The 23,939-nt window shown below is 40.1% G+C and overlaps 1 protein-coding gene across 1 annotated transcript in view; it reads left to right on the forward strand.

The window, feature by feature from the left end:
* LOC121952765 (protocadherin Fat 3) overlaps window positions 1-23,939 on the forward strand; it is a 111,581-nt gene that overhangs the window by 12,235 nt on the left and 75,407 nt on the right. The window contains exons 4-19 of the mRNA XM_042499592.1: window positions 73-191; window positions 2,727-2,925; window positions 10,700-10,761; window positions 11,828-12,142; window positions 14,339-14,549; window positions 15,800-15,871; window positions 18,150-18,286; window positions 20,325-20,600; window positions 20,798-21,008; window positions 21,161-21,375; window positions 21,872-22,030; window positions 22,165-22,286; window positions 22,441-22,623; window positions 22,729-22,843; window positions 22,960-23,094; window positions 23,125-23,241. Of these exons, the coding sequence (XP_042355526.1) occupies window positions 73-191; window positions 2,727-2,925; window positions 10,700-10,761; window positions 11,828-12,142; window positions 14,339-14,549; window positions 15,800-15,871; window positions 18,150-18,286; window positions 20,325-20,600; window positions 20,798-21,008; window positions 21,161-21,375; window positions 21,872-22,030; window positions 22,165-22,286; window positions 22,441-22,623; window positions 22,729-22,843; window positions 22,960-23,094; window positions 23,125-23,241 (2,648 nt within the window). The remainder of the gene's footprint in view (window positions 1-72; window positions 192-2,726; window positions 2,926-10,699; window positions 10,762-11,827; window positions 12,143-14,338; window positions 14,550-15,799; window positions 15,872-18,149; window positions 18,287-20,324; window positions 20,601-20,797; window positions 21,009-21,160; window positions 21,376-21,871; window positions 22,031-22,164; window positions 22,287-22,440; window positions 22,624-22,728; window positions 22,844-22,959; window positions 23,095-23,124; window positions 23,242-23,939) is intronic.

Consider the following 23,939-nt stretch of genomic DNA (forward strand, 5'->3'; position numbering starts at 1 on the left):
ACACACACCTAATAGATATGTATTCTCAAGCCCAAGTAATAACTGCATTAATCTTTGTCTCTGCTTCAACAGGGGTGATTTACACTGCTGGTATCCTGGACTGTGAGAGCAAAGACTCCTACTGGCTTACAATCTATGCCGCAGACAGAGCGGTTACACCCCTGTCAGCCTCTATTGAAGTCTTTATTCAGGTACCAACACCTGCTGCCAATATTCACATTGTACTATGCATGTTTAAGAAGCTTCATACTGAGGAAATGTCCTTTGTTTATGTCACTGAGAGATAGGCATAAACATTAAGTGCCCAAATTAGTTTACTTTGGTGCTGTTTTTTGTTTTTTTTTTAATCGTATTTTAATATATTAGAAACATTTTTGTTAACTCTGTAAATTGCAGGCAGGGAATTTGTTCCAAATTAAAAACATCTTATCTACACTGACCTTTGTTCACCGAGTCACACCTGTTTGTAGAGCAGCTTCTCAGCCATCACACTAATCACACATAACTTGTTAAATTCTACAGGGGGAAACGGTTTTATATTTGAAAAAAAAAAGGTTTGGCCTGAGTGTTCCTTGCTTAATCTCACATTCACTTCCACCATATCCAGCTATGCTTTTGAACATTCAGTTTTATGTGCTCTCTACTTTCATTCTATATTATAGACTATAAATAAAGAGAAACAATGTGCCTCCACTTACTCTCACTGTACAAAAATTCAGCCAAAATGTCACAGATATGGTCGCTGCCATCTTGCACTGGTCATTTGGAGCCAGTCTGTGTAGTACTGATTTCTGAGGTATAGAGTTCCCATCCAAACACTAGTCTGACCAGTCACCAGCAGCAGTCTGATTGCAGCTGTTGATGGCGAGCACACCGTTGGCACACAAATCTGTAAATCATGTTGTCTCACCCCCTTATTATAGCGCCAAATAACTAATTAAAAACAAACTTAAAAGAAATATAAAGGCTTGAACAAACATCAGTGTTATAAGAACTACCTGAAATGGCAAAAAACATTTTTTAGAAAAAATATTTGACATGTGCTTTATGTATTTTATGAGTTTTTAGTTTGGTCCATGCAGCCAGTCACAAGGGGGTATCGAGATGTTTTAGTTTCACTTTTGGGAAGCGGTCAGGTCGTCCATCTTTATATATTGTCTATAGTCTATACTAGTGCAGTGCATGTTAAAGCAGGGTTTGTTTGGAGAAAATTGATCACTACCTCTTTTGCAGTTTAGCTTTCTCAAGAACCGCTCATCCAAACAACTTGACGCTCAACACTGTATTTCCTTGTGTCCTGAGCAATACATCTGCCATGACATAGTTGCATCCCCTAGCAATGCTAGAGTATAGGCTTCATTTGCTAACAGCTTAATATTTTGGACCTATTTACGGACAAAAACTGTTGTTACGAAAGTTATATCGTTCATGCTTAAAATTTTTGTGGACAATGTAACCTCTCCGGTTTGTCTTCATCTGTTAGTGAAAGAAATTATGTAAATAACGCAGTGAGCTGTACCCAGTTAATAGGATCCCTGTAAAAGTTTATAGGGGTTTTCCTCTCAATATACTGCACAGTTTGTACATAACCCACTACGAATACATCTTTACTATAGATCTCAAGAGCTCACACTTGACACTGCACTTCCTCGGGTCTTCAGCAATACACCAAATTTATGTTGATCAGATTAATTGGTTGTGAGCAAAAAAATGAAGAACAGGCAGACAGATTCTTTCAATTTTTAGATTTATTACAAATAGAATATTTTGTTTTACATACAGCACTCCTGATTTTATGCAGTTTTCGAACATATAATTTTTTACCATCTCTTTACCCCAAAATGATGACATTGTGTGAAAGGGTGCAGCCAATAGGTTAGCTTCTTTGTCTTGCAAACATGGAACTGCAGGCCAGTTTTGATGTTGTAACCATATATTCTTGTGGAGTGTTGCCTTCAAAATAACAATATGAAGCCAAACAATCAGTGTGTTACTCTCTAAATGCTAATGGTGCTCAGTGCAGTGGATAACTATAGCAATGCAGAGCCTGCAAGCAAGAGATACACACCGGAGGGAATTCTCTGCTTTAGCTTCTATTTTATTTGGCACTAAGTAATCCACTGTCTAAACACTCACATACACACATCACTGCTCCAACACTGCTCACCCCTTTGGGGAAGAGTTCAGCAGTGTATAAAAAACCCCCACAAACTGCATTTTCTGGCTTCGGGACATTCAGGTGTGGCGGTGTGATCGGGCGCTTTACTCCCGACCTCTTCATCACAGACAAAAATAGGGGAATTAATCAGGCACAGGTGCTCCTCATTCACCGGCTGAACCATCTTGGCTCTCTTGTGGCTTGCGGCAAACACTCAATCAATGCTGTGTTTGCCATAAATATTCCAGATCTATGCTGTAGGAAGGGAAATTAATTTGCAGTGCATTTAAAGTGTGACATCTATGACATTTTCTGGTAAATGAATTTCCATTTTGTGATTGATAACGGATCAGTCCGGGCTGCATTTCATAAATTGATGAACAAAGATACAGATATTACCATACATGCTGATTTAGAAGGTTATGCTTTATCTACACATCTGTGGCCAAAAGGGGACACTCCAAATAGAAACAAACAACGCTGCTTGTCTCTTACCCAATCCCTGCCTTTCTCACTCTCTCCACTTTTTCTCACTTCTTCTTTTTCCTCTCCTCTCTTTCTTTCTCAGGTAGAAGATGTCAATGATAATGCTCCCCTCACTTCAGATCCTATCTACCACCCGGTCGTCATGGAGAACTCTCCAAAGGATGTTTCAGTCATCCGTATCCAGGCGCAGGACCCTGACCTCACTGCCACTCCCAGTCGTCTGAGTTATCGCATCAGTGCTGGCAACCCGCAGAATTTCTTCTCCATCCACCCAAAAACAGGTGAGACACAGACGCACAATGTTAAATAATTTAAATATTTTGCTAATACGATTGACAGTATAATGAGGTAGACTAGTGGAATAATTAGTAATAAACCCTTACAAACAACAAATAATTACACCAGTCTTTTGTGTTAATATGTTTACGTGCCTCTGAAATTTTCTTTCATCATGCACCTCCCACTCCACGTTCATCCAATAAAAGGCTTTGGTCCCACACAACAAATTAAAAAGACTTTTGTGCCCACACAGTCAAACATCTAGGACACTGATGAGCCGCCCGCCTAGACAATCTTCACTACACTCTCAGCTGAATATTGCTTCCAGTCTTCTTAAGGGGCGAGAGCTCTCTGCAGTGTACTTGAGGAAATTAGGGTAGTTAGTTTTTTTTATGAAGCCCATGTGTGGGTGAATATCTTCTAGTGATGAAGGAGTTTACATTAGTCAAAGCAATTTTCTTCCCCACTACTTTTATTCCCTGAAGTAGGGCTAAACGTCTATGCATTATGTGATATAAAGTATATAAAGTAAAAAAAATAAAATAAATCATACTTTTCTCAGAAAGTTATAAAAAAGTTAAAGTTGGCAAAAAGGTTTCAGTAGTATTATGTTGGAATTGGGATTAGGTTTTCATTTAAAAAAATACTGCAACCATATGGTTTCACCATAAGCCCACTTCCATGGGATCAAGACGGGGTCTTAAAGAGTGCAAGCTTGTGAAATGATGCTCAGACAGCCTGTGGTTGTCTGTTACCCCTTTTGAGCCGGTGGGAAAATACTGCATGAGGGAAATAAAAGTCTTTGAGGTTGTAAAAACTATTTCTGCTGAAGATACACTTTGCATCCTGTTCCTGTCCTGAACAATTACCTTTACATGCAAACATACCTTTCTGTAAGTGTAGCGGAATTGGGTGCTAAAATCTACCTTTTTGATTCATGTTATAGTCAGTAGGTACTTCTATTTTTGTCTTTTTGGTGTGTATTTTTTACCCTGTTGGACTGAAGATGGACAGTTATTCACATACACAATAATACTCCCAAAACCTATAAGCAGACTTTAATATGTAAAGTTCCTGGGTTACCCTTTAAATTAATTTTACACACAGTTTCCCACTTTTAATCAGTACTCAGATATTCACAAAGCTGTTCCTGTAACCTTACTGTTGAGATAATTTGTGCACATGTTTTATTTATAACTGCTCAAAACATTTCTAGAACCACAAATCTTTTCTACACATCTGTGAGTTTTATGTGCTTGCAAAATCTTTTTTTAGACATTCACGCGCTTGAATTGCTCATGCATTTTAACAGGCTCACAAAAGATGATTTACAATTGCAGCCTGTGAACTGAATGTCATCTCACTGTGCCGCAACATCATTTCTAAACTTAGAAATCTACGTATTAGACCCTGCGTTACAGATAGAAACCTTGTTACAGCCTTATTGATCCCATACTTTTCACATTGTGCACTATACAAAAAGTGGAAATTACATATGGGTTATGATTTTCAACTTTTTTGATCCTCATTAATTAAAAAGTTGAGTAGTTGAATGGCAAATATCATCTTAGGAGCTATATATTTTCGGGGCGCCCAGTAGCTCACCAGGTACTGCGGGTGCCTAATGCACAAAGGCTATGTCCTTGCCTCAGTCGCCGTGGGTCAGATTCCACCCTCAGCCCTTTGCTGCATGTCATCCCTCTCTCTCCTTCTTTTACACTATAGCTGTCCTATTAGAATAAAGGCATAAAAAGCCCCCCAAAAATAATCTTTAAAAAAAGCTGTATATTGTCACTTATTTTTATAACTGCACAGTGGTATAGTACTTGCTACAGTGCTGTGAGACGGCCTAGATGCCATTGTAACAGGAGGGTGGTAAGACAATTAGAGCAATCAGTTCAGTTCAGTTCAGAGTGGAAAATAAACAAAAATGAGGTGCAGCGCTGTTGTACTGTGATGGAAATGAGTAGTTTATGTGTTGAAGCTTTAATGCATCATTTACAATGAGTTGGAGTGAATGTGCTTGAATTGCACCATGATGTCAGCATTGTTGTATATACTAGCAATGACTTTTCTTTTTGGTCCCCTGTGTTCAGAACGGTGGAATGCACATTGTTAGAGTCGTAAAAACCGTGAATGGGCCTCTCTAACTCTGTGTGTGTGTGTGTGTGCAGTGGGTGGGGAATCTTAGAAAAATGGTCAAATAGTTTCCAGTAATTGATGTATAGTAGCCTTTTTCTTAGGGCTGAACCCGATTTAGAATTATATCAGTAGAATTAGATTTGGCTGTTCAATACGAATATTGAGGATTCTGAGTGTATTTCCATATAAAGCTTTAAAATTTGAACAGGGCTCAGCAGGATGATCATTGTGACAGCAGCATTAATTTAATAGAGTAAACATGCTCATGGCACTCACGACGGATCAGCACTCAACATTTCTTGCTGACCTAGACATCAAACCAAAGCCAGAGACTGTATCATGTTAAGTTGCAGTGAGCTGTAAATTCACCACTTCTAAGCAAAAGAGAGTAGATCATGCTGTGTCAGAGCTTTACAGTGCAGAGTATCTCCTGTGTCTGTGTGACGCAACCTGCATGTCTGCACCTCTCAGTACCAAAGAGTAGTGTAATAATCAAGAGTGTTCACTTTCCAGCAAAATCTGGGGACCAAAACATCAAGAGAAAGTACACTGCACAGCACACCGACTACCTAAAAAACAAAATAAAACGAAACAAAAACGCCAACTGTCTCAGTCGACTGAGTTTGAATCACTGGGTGGGTTTCCCACCAGTTATTCAAATCTCCAACTTTCAAGAGGCAGCCCTTGAAATTCCCAAGTTTTTGTCTTTAAAGGTCTAGTATGTGGCAACTTCTAGTGGTGAGGTTGCAGATTGTACCCATCTGTGTGCCAGGCATTTAGGAGAACTATGGTAGTCAAATCTAAACCAGGAAAATGCAAATGGCCCTATCTAAAGCCATTTGTCCATTCTGGGCCACTGTAGAAACAACATAATGAACTCCCTGGGAGAGGACCTGCTCTGTATGTAGTTACGACTCATTCTAAAGTAATGAAAACCCATTTCTCATTTTCACGTGTTTCTGCCAATATATCCACTAAATCCTACACACTGGACTTTTAACTTATGGCCATTGCTATTTAAATTGGTTCCCTATGAGCCTTGCTTCCACTATGCAATTCTGTCAGCCGCCATGTGCGATCTTCTGGGAAATTGAAGGGTCGATTTACAACCCAAAGAAAGTGCCTCAACCATTGTGCAACTAAAACAGGCAGAGGTTAGCACTTTTGTTTTACCTGATAGCTATCTGCAGCTATTGCCAGTTAGCGAAGAGTATCAGTGAAAGTTGTTTGCAGTTATTATCCACAGCAGTGGAAATGGCGGACGGTGGAACAACCGAAGTAACTGTTGAAACTCTTCCAAAAAAGTTGCTGGGCTCTGGAGAAAAAGGAAACTGATTGGGTTGGCTTTAAAGTTCTCTTTGTGCCAACAATAATACCACTAGGAAACGCTAGAGGGGGTTAAAGTTTAAAAGTTGTCTGGTTCTACTTTATCATTATATCTGTATAGACTACAATAGTTGTTAAAGCACATAAAAAAAATTCAGACATGTTTCAGTTTTGTCTGTCAAGTTTGAAGTCTAGGGAGGTCCCCAATGCATTCTCAGTACAGGCGCTGCTTGAAGCTTCCATTAAAGAATTATTGAAGAGGTGAAATGTTTTATTCACATATCGAGAAAAAACAAAAAAATTGTCAAGTCTTTGCTGTCTCTGCCCTAGATTAAATTATGAGCGTTTCAGTAAACAACAAAAGGCAAATTTCAGCTGTTACAGGGAAGTGTAGTCTGATTCAGAGAAATGTCAATGTAATGATCAAAAAATAACGGCCTATATGTAACTTGCAGCATGTCAGTTATCAAGCTTATGGTAGAAGGAATTCCCAAATGGTTTGCAGTGTCATATTTGCTCTGTAGGTAAATCAAAGTGGATATTTCCATGTCTCTCTTCCTCTAGTCCTCTATGAATATGCTCTTGTGCATTTTAGCGTCATGGGTGTATAACACAATACATCCATGTGGCCATATGTAGGGAGGCAGACTGGACTGAAGCAGGGTGAAAAGGCTAGTATTGATCCCAATAGAGACACACTCATCAATATGGAAAGTGTAGCCAACACAGGCACACTTCCTCTTCATGACCCTTTAGAATCCTTGAGAGTAAAATATGATCCAGGCTGTATATCTCTTAGCTGTGATAATGAGTCCCTGTGCTGATGCATCCATCAGATGTGATTGAGTTGATTTGGTTTCCAGCAGATTACAAGTACTGCTCACATATCCAACTGCTGTGTGTGTGGGTGGGAGAGAGAGAGAGCAAGCAAGAGAGTGCGTGTGGCAAATTAATCAATTGATTAATTAGATACAGCAGTACGTCAGAGAGGGCAGCTCTATTGCAATGAGTCGATGAAGATGATGCCACTTCAAACAGTATGAAACTCACATGGCAGTGTGCCTCCTCTTGTGCTCATGGCTCATGTGAACCACAACATGCACCTAACAGCTGTACAGAGATAATTTGTGTTTAAGTGTGTGTGTGTGTGTGTGTGTGTGTGTGTGTGTGTGTGTGTGTGCGCGCCACAGGGGAGAGTTTTTAGCCATCTGAGCCCTGTTGTCTATCTCTGTCAAAGATCCACAGTATTTTGTTATCTGTTTCTCATTAATTCCATACAAGCGAGCTCATATTGATGACTATCTTGTTCACGCTGTGATAAATTAACTTTCACTGTAATACTGAGCAATTGGTTTTTAATGGTTCATTCAGTCTTTTCTTTCAGGGGCCACACTTCTGGTTGGCTTCCACTAGCTTATTGAAGCCCAATAAATAAACTATGATAATTGTGGATGGATTTTTTTGTGTAGATGTAGTGTATTTTGGTGTTTTAGAAAGGCACAACCATTAATTAAAAAAAACACAATTAGCATAATTTTCCTAATAATGTGAGTGACAGTTTCACTCTATTAGTTTGGTAATGACAGATGCATTCAGAATCACAAATTACTTTTTTCCCAGTCAAAAACTTTGCAGTACCAGAGCAATTTCATTGGATAGATGAATAAACAAAACCCAGCTGATTGATTTACTTTCATGAAGTGGCTGCCAGCTACACTATGACCTAAGCAGCTGCGAAAAAAACCCCTCCAAGTTTCAAATTGTTTTTCTAAACTAGGTTTGTGGTGGTTCAAAGTAATACATTTTTCAAGTTCACTCTGGAAGTGTCAATTTGATGGGTTTGAGGTGCCGCAACAATTCCCAAAATGCATTGAAGCCAAACTTTGAATGAGTGCAAAGTGTGTAAATGTGCTGTGACAGCTTCCAGTGCTGTCTGTTTGTCTCTGGGTGTGTGAGTGAAGCCTACCTCCTTTGGGGGGCAAAACAGAACAGATAAGTGTTGACACAGGGTGTTAGAAAGAGTGCTTCTTGGAAAAGCATACATGTTTGCAGAGTGCTGTCATGGAGTCATGGTGGCTGTGTGACCTTTTTCTGCTATCCGCTATTGGATTGTATTGGTTTTGTTGTACCAGGATATTAACAAATCAATTGTATGGGTTTGAGTCAATATTCATGATCAACAGTGAACAAAAGTATGACATTTTAAAATCTCAAGTTCATATCAAGTTGCTCCAGTTAGAAGATGAATGACAGCAATTCCCCTTACATGACTAAGATACTTACAATATATTTTTTTTGTTTTTATTTGCTACTGACAGTATTGTCAGTGTCGGACCTAGCAGATTAGTGCCCTGGGCAAGCTTCCCCCGCCCCCAGAAAATATTATCTGTATGTATTTCAAAGTAATATGCGTTATAATAATGGCAATAATATAAAAATGATAATAATAATATTGTCATTCTTATCATTGTCTTTTATATATATTGTTTTTATTACTAACAAGGATAATCACCTTAGATAACGTTTCATCTTCTCTTATTCAAGGGCCCTCTTCATATATTCCACTGTGCCATTCCCCTTATGTTTGATTTTTTTATGTAAAAAAAAGTTTTAAAAAATCATCTCCCTCTCACCCCTGCTGGCTGCTTATGTTGCCTTTAGGAAGATCCACCTTTCAGTATTCTAGGAAAGGGGAGTGTAAAGATTTGAAACATGCCTCTGGACCGTTGCATAAATTTTGTGAATGTGAAAGTTTAAAAAAGAATATATTTTTCCCACGTCCAATTAAAATGGAGTTTTCCAACTGCAGATGTGCTTTGCGCTGCAGAGCATTGATTTTTATCAGAGTTGTTACTCGCACTGTGTTCTGCTGAACAAGCCCCCCTTCCCCCCCTCCAGTCTCTCTCCTACAGCTTGTGACCGCTGCTCTAGATTTACTCCTAATTTGCTTAATTGAAGTTAGCCTGCATAGCAAGCTCAAGGTGACACTGTGTGAAATGTGCAAGCACGAGACTGTGTGTGTGCCATGGTTTAAGTCTGTCCATTGACTGCACAGATATTTTTAGCATCCAAAATAATCCTACTTCACTGCGATGGTTCATTACACTGAAACAAACACATTATCGCCATTCAAGCACATTTAATGTAATTATTCCACATAAAGATCCACAGAAACATCTTCAGAGTATATATGTATGCATGCATGTATGGATGTATGTGTGGATGTCTTCATTTGCACATGACAGTTACTCTGTGCACATACTGAATGAAAATAAGAATGTTTCAGCAGACGGGAGTTTTCTCTTTCTAAAGCAGAAACAAAATGATAATATTCCAGCTTGTATTGGTGCTTTTTTCTGTGTATTTGTGTGTTGGGATAAAATAGATCCACGTTGTGACAAATGTGCCCATTTCACCGTGTTTGGATGCTCTCAAGAAATGTTGAATAGCATACAAGAGCTGTGATCAACAACATTCATTTATTCTGGAAAACAAAAGTCAGCTCACAACATTGTAAAACTGTCATATAATGGGGCTGAATCTGCTTATGGATTAATGCCCGCATTTTTAATCCTTGTTTCCGTGTTTGCCAGAAAAATGTCTGGGGAGCGTTTGATTTGTTTTGCTCCCAAAGTTTTTACTGTCTGAACCTAGCAATTATTGATTAACACAAACTCTGTGTCTGTTTGTGTGTGTGTGTGTGTGTGTGTGTGTGTGTGTGTGTGTATGTATGGGAGCTGTTTGTGTGAATGTGCAATGACAGTGAGCTAGAAAATAAATGACAAAATAAGAAAACCCTGAAGTGAAAATAAAAAAAGAACAAAAGCATCAGGGGAAAAATGGAGTTGTCATTGTCTGTGATCTGCAATGCAGCCTGCTAGCGTTTGTCAAAGCGTCTAACCGTCATTGGAATAATCTGGTTCGATCAAAGCTATTATCAATAGCCTCGCTCCTTTCCCTCTGTCCTGGTGGCACGCTGGCCAACCGAATGACCCTCAGCTATACAGTGCCATATGAACATGTGCCAAATGCGGCCGTCTCTGCCAGGACTGCGGGCTACAGTTATTATGTGTGTGTGAGTGTCGACACATACATTTTAAAGTTGAAGGCTTTCTAATTGGGAATTATTTTGGTTTTAAAAATGTTGTATTGTTTGTAAACTTACAAAGAGAGATGACAAATCTTTTATGAAACTTGTATTCACACAAAATGATTAACAGGCACCATCTGTAATCCCATAATTTTTTATCAACCATCAGCATGCCTGTGTTTGTGTAAACTGAAGTTGCTCTTTTTCACAATTTGTAGGGCTGATCACAACGACCGCAAGAAAGCTGGACAGAGAACAACAGGCCGAGCACTTCTTAGAGGTACAGAATAACCTGAACAGTGTTCATTGGTTTATAGTATTATTATTTATCTAGCCCTGCCACCTGCCACAGCCCACTATTAACAGAGACTGGGTGGAGGACAGCCCTGGCAGGCCCTCAAGGCTCCATAAACTGTGATGAATGGCTGTAGTTTTGGGCCCCAGGTTGAGGAATTTCTAAATGTAATCATTCATCATTGGTTATCTTCTCTACTCAGGACGAGAGGAGGGAGGAGAGGAGTTGGTCTGCCCAGCATTTGATAAGCGCCGACACTGGGCATACAGATAGCTCCGTGATTACCATTTCACGCTGCTCTGCATGCAGATGAACCTGATAATCAGAGATTCTCGACTTCAGAGACATGAGCAAACTTCTGCTTCCCCAGACTTCTCTTACAACTTATTAAATGCTGTTGAATCTACAAGCACTTTGCCCTTCTGCAAAATGGAATGAAATAACCCTCAGTTGACCCACAGAATTGCAGCTTGGTGTTTTGTTTCTATTGCCAATTGACTTGTCTAGACTCAATAACTCTTTGTGCGGCTTTGTTCAGCTCCAGTACGTAATAAGAGCCAAGCGTATGACAACACACTGTGAAATGGAAACAGTACAAGTTGCAGAAAGACACTTGCATCTTACAGCATCACATTCTTGTACACTGACATCTAAAAAGGAGTTTAAAATGGGGGGCAGAGAAGTCTTTGTTGTTACACTGTCCTGTCCTGAGATTTCAATAGGAATGCCAGTCCATGCATGCCACCCACTGCTCCGCCTGCCAGTCTCTGCTGGCTGTTTGTAATTAATAGTCTTGTGAGCAGTACCATTGGCAGCGGTGGTGCTCACTCTGATCTGATCCAATTGATCAGTGATCAGACCTCTGCTCTGCCTCCAGGGGATCAATGATATAAAGAGATTTCCCATGAGCTCAGCCCCACGTGGTCCTTCATAGCCACACACATTTAAGATGTTAATACGTATGCAAATCCCACACATGACAAAACATCTCTATGACTACCTGTGTGTTTTTTTTTTTTTTTTTTGTATTTCTGTTCATACGCTTCCTCAGGTGACAGTTATAGACGGCCCAGTGACCACCCGCCAGTCCACTGTGTGGGTCATGGTTCACATCGAAGACGAGAATGACAACCCGCCCACATTCCCGGAAGTCACCTATCGCATCAGCCTGACCGAACGGGACCGCAACAAACGTGGCGAGCAGGTGTACCGTGTCTTTGCTTATGACCGTGACCTTGGAGCTAACGGCAACATCACGTACAGCATTGTTGATGGCAATGAGGATGAAAAGTTCAGTATTGACCCAAGGACTGCCATGGTGTCATCAAAGAAAATGGTGACAGCGGGAAGCTATGATATTCTCACGGTTAGTGTCATATATTGGCAATATATATTGTTGTTATAATGGGTCTGGATTTTTATTTTAAAGGTCCAGCATGTCAGATTTAGTTGCATCTAGTGGTGAGGGGGAGGATTGGATTTCTCCCATGCAGTAAGTGTGTAGGAGAACTACATGACATGAAAACATGAATGGCTCCAATCTAGAACAAGTGTTAAATTTGTCCCTTCTTGGCTACTGTAGAAACAACATGGCAGATTTCTGGGAGGAGGAACCCCACTGTGTACATAGATCAATGACTGTATGAAAAAATGGATGATGCCTCTCCACTTCCTCCCACTGTACAAAAATGAAGCCAAAACATCCCAGATACAGTTGCTGTGATCTCCGTGGTATCGAGTTCCCACCCATGCACCTGTGCAAGTGTGCACACACCCCTGTCAATTGTGATGTCACATCCCTTTTTCATATCATAAAAAAAAACAATTAAATTTTGAACTTATTATAAAAATTAATGCCTGAACAAAAATCAGTGTGATAAGAAATATCTACCAAAAATGACAGAAACCATCTTTGGGAACAATGTATTTGATGTGTACTTTGAGTTTTTAGTTCATTCCATGTCCCATCTGCTATCATGGAGGGGGCTAAGTTTGTGATCTATTCCAGCAGCCAGTCACCAGGGGGCTATCCAGATGTTTTGCCCTCACTTTAAGGGGGCTGGCATGTCGCCTATCTTTACATACAGTCTATGATATAGATATAAATGGCAAAAACAAAAACAGTTTTTATTTTCAGGTGATTAAAAAACTAATGAAACATTGTTATAAATATCATATATCACTTCTGCCAATAGATGCCCTTACATACTGCATACTTTAATTAGGCTACTGAGAGATCATAGTTAAAATAGGGCACTCATTAGCAACAAGGCAGACAATAAATATACATTTTAAATTATAGACTGCAGATTGTCTTTCTAGGGATAATTATGTGACCTCTTTTAGGCAAAGTGTTCCACACTTTCCACTTCCAGAACGCAGCTTACCCAATTCCTGTTTCCCGTCTTGCTATGACTTAATTCATAGCCACTCGGGGCTTTATTAGTTTATAGGGTTCTGCTTTGATGCAGTTGCATAGCTGGCAGAAGCAAGCACAGTCACATTGCTCATTTTTCAAAGGGCACATGCCCAGGTATTTGTTAGTTTTTGGCATTTCCATGGCCAATGAAAGCAAAAGTGCCAAGGTGGGTGGAGTGGCACAATGGAAGTTATGTTTATGCACATCAGGTTGCACAGAGCATTTATGATACCCTGGCATGAAATGACATCCACTCAGACTTTGTGTTATCCTCAAAAAAACAAGCAAAAATTGCAATTCTGGGGGCTTTATTTGTGTACCAAATTATTCATACTAACAATATGTTCATCCTGCTCTAGCCTCTTTTACATATGCACTGCAGACACACATTCTTCTCATGTGTCTGGTTCACTGATTAGTCGGTCACGCCCATGTGCCCTTTGAGCTTGAGCTTAGTTTCACTGGAAAAGAGCTCATGCGTGATATGAGAGTGACATGAATAACACCACACACAGGCCAATTTTCTCTCTTTCAACTATGTGTCTTTATTTTAAGGGTAACACCAGTCTCTGAGCAAATAATTGCTCATATAATATATTTGGCTCACAGGCTCTGGTCTTAAATGAGCACCACTTATAGCACCATATTTTACAATTACCTCTTATATAGGTTCCTCCTGGTTAGTTGATTTATTGTGGTAAATGCTTTTCCTTTTTAATGTGTGAAAAGCAGAACAAGCTCTTTGAAGCCACGCAAGGACAGCCATCCCATTAAAACGTAATTGCTGGAATCAATTTTGAGGTTAACAGAAATATTATTTATGGATAGCAGTTTGTCGGTGTGAGTAAATGTAGGTGGCGTGTCAGAAGATGAGTATAGAGCTCATCTGTATAGTTTGACAATGTGTAGCCAGAATTCTAATATATTCTCAGTGTTTGCTTGCCCTGAATACAGACATGCTAAGTGTAGTGGGAATTCAAACTGAACCGTAAAATACAACTTCACTGATAAAATCTTATGTTTTCTAGTCTGCTTCATCTTTTTTTTTTTTAGAATTTTACTTAAATGTTTCCCAAATGCATGATTAATTAGCTGCATTTGTCATCTGAATGTCTGATTTCTTAGTATTGTTCCCTCTTTTAGATAAAAGCGGAGGACAGCGGGGATCCCCCACTATGGTCTACTGTCAAACTCCATGTAGAGTGGATTCGCAAACCTGTCCCCTCGCCTGTACCCCTAGTATTCACCCAGAGGTACTACAATTTCTCTATTTCGGAGACAGCTGCTGTAGCTCAGCCGGTGGGAGTAGTCGCTGTCAGTCAGTCGAGCACACCTGTCTGGTTCAATATCATCGGTAAGAAAATTAATGTATGATGCTAAACTAACAGACCAGAGAATAATCCATATTCAGAATTTTCTTGTGCTGTCAAGTTCATTCAGAGACATTTATTCAGGATTTATAGCCAAGCAACACGACCAAAAATTAACTAAATCATTCTTGTCATTTATCATATTCAAATTGTATTGCAGATTTTTGAACACTTGTGACTAAAACAAATGGTCAGTTTACCTCGATTTACCCCTTGAGGGATAAAAAGTGAGGCAGAATTTAACTGAAAGGGTATATCAGTCTGTATTGTGGAGTATCATTCTAATGTTTTTAGAGTGATTTGGCTTTTTGGGTCAAACCTGTCCTGGATAAGCTTGAATCAGCACACTGGAACTGATGCATACAACCGTTTTGCTGTAACTTGGATATATTTCAGTTGATCTCCATTACCCCTCACTGCTGGACAGTTGTTGGAAAGTTAGTCGATATTTCTCACAATCCAAGCTTGTTAAAATCAAAAGGCCGTTAACACATTCTGTAGTCAAGATTAATTATAAACAAGAAGGAGTAAATGTGTATATAAAACTTCTCTAGAGTTTATTTTGCCAAAAGCACACTGGCTAACTAAGAGCAATGAAACAATGGTTTATGCTGCACTGGCACTGGTGGAAACCATGTATCCTCCAGGATTGTACTGGTTCTAAACCTGTCAGGCTGTTTGAAACTGGGGAGCTCTATCTTGCCCTTTGATTCAGTCCTTGAAAGGATAATCAGTGGAAAGCTAATTATTGATTGCTACTCAACAGATCTGATTGAGAATCTTTGTAGAAACCCAGCTCCCTAAGTTGGATGTTAATATGAAAATGAGGTGATAATCAGCTGATTATTCTTTTTCAGTCACACGCATCAAAGATGTGGATGGAAATGTGGTGTTTTCTCCCTGTTCCATTCTTACTCTCACTGCAGGAAACGTTCATTAATATTTCACATATTTTACAAAAAGTGAAAGCATAGTGATTATCTTTTCTCTCAAATTTCAAGAACTGGACTTGAATATCATCCCTGAACTAATCATACTATGCTGAAGTATTCGCATGAACACTCCACTCACATTACTTAATAACTCACATAGATGTGCAAAAACGTCAAGGGGTCGACTTTGCAGAGAGCTGTATATACTGTAGATGATGCAGACCTTTGATCACAAGAATATCCTTGAACTCCCTAAATATTCATAATCTCTTTCTTCTTTCTTTCTCTTTCTCTCTGTTAAGGCGGACGGCTCGCCAGAGAAACATTCTACATTCCTCAGAATGCATGCGGGAGAAACTGCTCACTTGACACAGGTTGGTGAAAACTAATTTTCCTCACGGCTTCCTCAAATGACCTTAGTCTGGAGAAATTAGGAAAATTCTGAAAATGCAGTTAACAGCACCAGGAACTTGTTTAATCAAAGATAGTATTGATTGATTTGAGTTTGAAAAACACTCCACACAAACAGGTTCATATATTACTTCAGCGTCTATGCTGCTACTTTGTAAAGGAAATGGGAAGTGGGTGTGACAAAGTCTGCCTCCAGTAGTAGTGTTCCTACCTCAGTGAGACTTATCCAAATGGGAGTTGAGGTCTCTAAGCGTTCAAAAACCTCCTCAGTGGCAAGGTGTCAGATGTGGATTCGATCCACCTTGAGATGCTGAAGACTTTGGACATTGTTGGGCTGTCCCGGCTAACATGTCTCTTCAGTGTTGCATTGAGGTAGGGAACAGTGCCTATATGCAGAGCAGTATGATATCATACAAATCAGTGCCCCACAAATTACGTTATGTCCTTAACATAGATGTGGTTTAGACAAGCACAATCAATGGTTAGGTTTTAGGAGAAGAAACATGGTGAGGATGCACCTTAAAATGATAAAATTTAAGGACACCAGAATTTTGTCTCTGCTCTTTGCATATAATGTGGTTCTAATGGCTTCTTCAGACGGTTACCTTCGACAAAAATGAAAAATGGCCCGCAAGATGGACAGGTGGATTGGCGGTGTCAGCCATGCTGAGGGCATTGGGAGCTGAGCTGGAAGATGAAGCTCTCAATTTACCAATCCATCTATGTACCAACCCTCACTTATGGTTTTGAGCTTTGGCTAGTGACCAAAGAATGAGGCTGCAGATAAAAGCGTCCAAAATAAGTCTCCTCTGTAGGGTAGCTGAACTCAGGCTTCCAGATTGGGTGAGGAGCTCAGACATCCAGAGAAAGCTCGGAGTAGAGCTGCAAGGGGCCAGTTGAGGTGAGTTGTTTAAATTATCAGGTTGCCTCCTGGGACTGTCCGTTAGATGTTTTCTGAGCATGTTCAACTGGTAGGAGGCCCTATGGCAGACCCAGAAACATGCTGGAGGGATTAAATATGTCATCTGGCCCGGGAATGCCCCAGGATCCCCCAAAAGGAGCCAGAAAATGTTGCTAAGGAGTAAGAAGTCTGCTTAGCCTGCTGCACCAGCAACTCTACTACAGATAAGCGGAAGATATTGTATATTGTTTGGATGAATGTACGTGAGTATGTGGTGATGTTAACCAACATTTTATGTGAGTCTGACTGATATTTTCCGACAACAGAGGGTAAAATATGGTACTCTGTGTTACTGATGTTATTGCAGTAGCTGGCATTATGTCATTGTTTTTCAGAGATCAATTTCAGTGTGCCTGTATTGTATAAGGTAACATGGGTTATTGTGCTTGCAGAATATGTGATACAAAAAGTACAGTGACTTACTCAAAAAAGTGCTGGCCTGTCTCCTTGCGGCAATATGTGTCAACAACAAAAACAATGATATCGATACGTTTCAAAACTAAGTCATAATTTAATGACTACTGCTACAGTATTTCCTCTGCAGACATGCTGTTCATAGAACTAAATGTTCAGATTTTGTATCGCTGTCTGTCAAAAGACACTACCAAAAACACTAAAGCAAGGTCTGAATACCCCCCTTGAGGCACCTCAGGAAAGAAACAGGATACTTTCTTTTATTTAGAGACTACAGTCTGCAATTTCAGTTTTTCTTAATATTGTGAGATTGTAGTATAATATTGACCAACCTCTCAAACTGGAAAAAACGTAAATCCCTGTGGTTTGCTGTGACTCAACACGCATCGGTGCCTCTGTGAAAAATGCCCAATCAGTATTCATATGCTGAGGAGAGCTCAAGCTCCCAGATATCTCGGGAGAGAAGCTGGAATGAGACGAAGGATGGTACTGAATACCTAACATGTATCAATCCTCTCCCTCACTCTAATCAAACATTAAGCCTCTAAACTGTACACTCACCGCCTGTGGAAAAAGACCCGGCTGCAGGTTTTTGATCCCTGAGATGGGTTGTGTTTTGGAGTGATAAGACAGATGTTTGTGTGGCTGTTAACAGCTCTCTGGCTGCCAAGTGGGTTTGGTGCTACATTGCATTGCATTTCAGTTCATTTTATTTCACAGACCTTCCAGCTCCAGACGCAGGCACCTGGCCAAAACAATTACACAGTAATAACTTAGAGCACCTGAGTTTAGCATGTGACGTGAATACTAAATGACTGAAACTCTGTGTGAGCTGTGTGTGTTTGTGTTTGTGTGTGTGATTCCAGGGAGCTTTGACATGCAGTTTGACCTTCAAGTGGGGGTGGGAACTCTTGTTGTGGCCAAGCCTCTGGATGCAGAGGTGCAATCTGTGTACAACATGACTGTACAGGTGACAGATGGGACCAACTTTGCTACAGCACAGGTACGCACTCTTGTGATTTGTTATGCACTGGCACTGCCTCTTACACACTCCAGACCCACATCAAATTAAATTATTGTTGCCTCTTCCTGGGGGAGCTGTTTACTCTCAGCTATCATCCTTCCTACGCTTGCACTCCCTTTTTCAAAAATTATCTCTCGCTGACTATGAAATGTGCTTTTTGTTGCTCTGTCTTTGACATTTCCTGTGCTCCCGCTGTCTTGGCTGGCCTACTAGGTCTGGCTTGCAAGGGAAATCCTTGATATCAGTGGATTAATGGGATTAGCCTGTGCAAATAAAGGTCAAGTGTTTGAATACATACAAAAATTGCAGCACAATTACATTCCTCTTTGAAAATACCCTGTCCTCTAGAATAACACCACTACTGCTTTGGCTATAGAGATGTACTATAAATACTACTGGTATCTCTGCCTTGCAAATAAAAAATTCAAAGAGTAACACTACCCTACAACTGTATCAAATATTATCAGTCACCAAAGCTGACTTTATACCAGGGCTCTTATCTTATTATGCTTTTCTTTATTTTCTGTCATATACGTATATATATGTGTGTATATATATATATAATATATATATATATATATATATATATATATATATATATATATATATATATATATATATATATATATATAAATACCTAGTGGTACAATGTCGGATGTATATATTAAACATGGCTAAAGTTTAAAATATTGAGGTAAACACATGTAAAAGTAATTCCTGTAAACAAACCCTCCGGCTTCAGTTTGTTCCGAACGCTCTGTTTCCAATATCTCCTTCAAGCATGCTACTATAAATGTTTGCATTACATTGCCTATATTGCTACATGTAGCTACATGCTAACGTCATGGAAACATGTAATTTTGTGTGCCGTTACAATCATTTCTCAGCTGCATGCTATACTCTGTTACAGTCATCTCCAATGTTTGTATTTTCCCAAGTCCTACACGGGTCCATTTTTGAAAATGTGCACCCACCCATGCCCAGAAAGACTGGAGGATGCTGTGTAGAAAAAGAATATCCTTAACAGTCTCTGGTTTAAGCTGGGTTCTCCATACTTGAATTACAAATCCATTGAAGGAGAAGTCTCTATCACTGGCTGTGCATGATGGAGGGATGGCCAAAACACTCCGTGCAATCACTGCCAGATTAAGAAACATTTTAGCATGCTCCATTCAACACCATAAAACCTCAAAAGGATCTCCCTTGGGTATCTTGAGGTCATTGTAGGCTGCCACCTTATCTTCTGGCTGCAAAGTTTCATCACTGGAGTCCTTTACATCAGCCAAATCGTCAGCTGCTGGTCCCAGATGGGGTTTCTTCTCTGGTGGACCCCCTGAGTTTGGGGCAGGTTTCAGGGACCTTTCACCACTGTCAGATCATTGATGAATGTGACGACAGGGTCAAATGTTAAACTTGTGTCACTGACTTTCAGAATAGAAGGAATTGATATTAGTGATTCAGATGTCAAAATATTACACATATACTGCACATCTTTTTCTATCTGTCTAGAAAAATAGATAGATAATACTAGATATAGATAGATAGATATACACACATACCACCCAGTTTAATGTTTTCTCACCAGTTTCGGATCATATTTCTCTTAGAACATGTACGAGTGTGAAGATTTCGATTAAAAGGTTTCATTGGAGATTTTTCACAGTAGAAAGTGCCCGTTTACTTTGTCACAGTCATTCCCGCGGCTGCAGTTACAGTGCAGAGATACCAAGAAACGGAAGACCTACAAACACTGACCAATCAGGATGGAATGGGCTTTTTGGTGCTAAACAAAGCATCTTAGACAGAGGATAAATACAAGTATTTCACAGACAGTATGAGGGAAATAAAGAGTGTTTTGTTGTTTTACATCAAAGCATTTAAAGATTTTCTTATAGAAAAGTATAAACCTGAAAATGAGCATAACAGGTCCCCTCTGAGGATAACATACTGAGTTCACTTCTACTCTGTACTCACTTCAATAGTTTTTCAACTCTCTCCCTGTCTCTTTGTCACTCAGGTGTTCATCCGAATACAAGACAGCAACGACAACCCTCCAGTCTTCTCTCAGCCGGCCTATGATGTCAGCGTCTCAGAGGACGTACCAGTCGACATGGAACTACTGCGGGTTCGAGCGTCTGACATGGATGAGCGTGCCCGTCTGAGCTTCTCCATCTATGGCAGTGTGGACCCTGTCAGTATGAGACTGTTCAGGGTCAATCCTGGTACTGGGGTTGTCTACACTGCAGACAGATTGGATTATGAGGCCAGAACACAGCACATCCTCACAATTATGGTGAGCAGGGAGACATGGAGGAAAAATGGTTTTCTGTGTGTGCTTGGTCAGCGCTTGTCATGAGTCTGTGTGTGTGTACATGTGCTCTCTTCCAAATTATGCTTCTCTTGGCAACTGTGCCTCCTTGATTTTAGCTGATTCTTTTCATTTATCACCTCCTACGGCGCTATCCATATTCAGCTCTCATTTCATTCCAGGTCAAGGATCAGGAGTTTCCATTTAACCGTGACCTGGCTCGGATCCTAGTGGCAGTGGAGGACTCCAATGATAACATCCCCTACTTCACCAGCACTGTATATGATGCTGTGGCCTATGAGTCATCTCCCGTAGGCACTCCTGTACTGCAAGTGACGGCTTTAGACAAAGACAATGGGATTAACGGGCAGCTCACTTTTACCATGGAAGCAGGTGTGATATCTGATTTTTGTCTTTTTCTGCTTTTTCAACATTGGTGCGAACTGTGAGTTTTTTTTTTTTTTTTGTGATTTGTCTGAGAATAAGTTGGGATTAAAATTCTGTTTTTTCGTGTTTACTAGTTGGAACTTTTCTGTTACTTTCAGGGAACACTGGTGGTGTGTTCGGCATTGATAATGCCACAGGCCTTATCTTCATTGCTAGGGACCTGGACCTCACCTCTGTGGGCTTTTACACCCTCACTGTGCGTGTCACAGACAGTGGATTTCCTCCATTAATGGCCACAGCTTCAGCTCGCATCTCCTTGATACTCTCGGACTTCTCCCAACCCAAATTCACTCAGAATGAGTATCAGGCTGAGGTAAGGAGAGAAATGGCTGACTGAAAGTTTGGCTGCGTGGGAGGACGCAGGACAACTCCACTCATTTCCTTCGTTTATTAAAATGATGATTGAAGAGTTTGAGTCTTAGGTTGAAAACCTCAAAGAAAAAGTAGAAAAATAATTTAATTTAAATGTAACCACTGAAATATAATTTCTGCAGTCAAACATACAACATACAAAGTCTAATAAATAAATAAGTCAGAGATCGACCACAGATTACCACATTAAACGCTAAACAAAGTGAATAATCCCATCTAATGTAATGCAGCAGTGTCACCCAAATCAAAGAAATTAAATGACATGAATGAATGAATGAATGGATGGATGGATCGCTCCTGCTCTGGCTGAGCACCATGGCTCATGCAACTTGCCGTTGGTCACAGATCATTGTTATTTATTTTACTGTTAAACAAACATACACAGCATAACTCACCAACGTGCCTAAAATGTCATCATCAATGTTTTATCTTCACAGATATTTGAGAACTGCACTATTGGAACACATGTGACCACCGTTAGTGCTCTCAGCCGCTCAGCAATCATTTATGATATCACCAGGGGCAACGAGGAGCACTGCTTCTTCATCAACCATCACACTGGTGTAATCAGCACACGCAGACTACTTGACTTTGAGGTTTGTTCATGTTCGTGTTTCAACTAGAAAGCGTATAAATTTATACCATCTGCTAAATCTCAGTGTTGACATCATTTTTAGAGCACATGGAAATTGAGGACAGCACATTTACACATTTCATTTTTTTTTGGCAGCAAACAGCATCCTACTTTCTGGTGGTGCATGCCCTGAGTATGGCTGGAGTGGAGTCCAGTACCACTGTCATCGTCCAGGTGGGGGATGTCAACGATAGCCCACCAGTCTTCCAACAAATCAGGTATCAGTAGTGGTCAAAAGATGAGAGTTTTGGTGCTGACGTGCTCCTCTGCTGTTTGCTGAGCTGTGTTGAGTCCTGATAATATGTTATTTTCCAGAGTGAGTTAAGTACAGCTTTCCTCCTTTACAGGCGTGTCCTCTTTTTACTTTAACAGGTATGTGGGTGCAATCAGTGAAGCTGCTCCGGTCAACAGTGTGGTCGTAGGAGAGGATGGGAACCCTCTGGTCATCCAGGCAACTGATAGGGACCGCAATCACAATGCCCTGTTAGTGTTCCAGATAGTAGATGAGACTGCTCGTATGTTTTTCAGCGTTGACTCTGGGACTGGATCAATTAGGTAAGTTATAAACCAGATCAGGTGCAAAGAGGAGGATAGATTAACCTTCTTATAAACTGATATATCTCATAATTTTGGATTATGTAAATGTTTCTTAAATTTTAGAACGATTGCTAGCCTGGACTATGAGACCTTCTCCGAGTTCATCTTCCGGGTTCACGTTAGAGACAGTGGTCAGCCCCCACGGAGTGCTGAAAGCCCAGCAGAGGTGATTATAAAGGTGAGTAAATAACATATGAATCAGCTTTCACTGCTTCATAAACCATTCTTGACTCACTTTAATTCTTTTATTTCATTTGTAGACATTATTTTCACTTTGTGTATACCCTGTCTTAGGTGATCAACATCAATGACTCACCTCCAAAGTTGTCACAGGACACTTACGAGACAGTGCTCCTCCTGCCAACCTACATGGGAGTCGAGGTCCTCAGGGTTGAAGCTTTTGACCCCGATATCACCTCTGAACTCGCCGTGAACCCTGAGAAGTCCATCACACCTCAGCTAGTTTACTCTCTGGTGGACAGCAACGTGGAGTACTTTGCTGTAGAGCGCTTCACCGGAGTTGTGACTGTTGTCAATCAGAACCTCAATAAAGATCGATATCGCTTTAATGTCAAGGTAAGTGATTGACTTTTCAGTGGATATGACACATGAAGAGAATTCCTATGTGTCCTGTCACAGACTTAGATAAACAGCATATTGTTGGCTTTGAGTGACTTACATAATGATTTCCACAGGAAGGTCAGAGCACAGGGTCAGCTGCAGAGTTATGCACACAGAGTCCATCATTATTATTCATTGTCTTGATTTAGAATACTTCAGCAAGTTGATGCAGGGTTTTCTGCCCACGTAGATGGGTGGTCTGCATGTTCTGGGGTTGTTTTATTATTATTGCTGTGAGGGAAAAGGGCAATGCATAAAAAACTCTTGTGGAAAAAACATTACAGGGTTCCCACACATTTTAATGGACATTTTTTTCTTTTCTTCTTTTCTTTTTTCTTTTCCATGACTTTTTAAGAACCAATAAAAAACAAAAATGAAAAAAAAAATCCACAACCATTGAAAATGATAACAAGAACAGAACTGTATAGTAGTCTTAACTCCAGAGTAGCACCATACCTTCAAACTAGCATGCTCTACTTTCAGAGCAGCTAAAACAAAACTAAACTACTTATTGGCGCTTCGAGAGGCAACTGAACGCCCTTAGCTGCCCATAACCATTTCTCAGTGTCAACAATGCAGCACGATTTGTGAGGTGTAGTTATGGATACTTTGGGATTCATGAATCTACATGTTAAATCATAATGTCACAACAT

This window comes from Plectropomus leopardus, chromosome 13, assembly GCF_008729295.1.
Source record: "Plectropomus leopardus isolate mb chromosome 13, YSFRI_Pleo_2.0, whole genome shotgun sequence".
NCBI lineage: Eukaryota > Metazoa > Chordata > Actinopteri > Perciformes > Serranidae > Plectropomus > Plectropomus leopardus.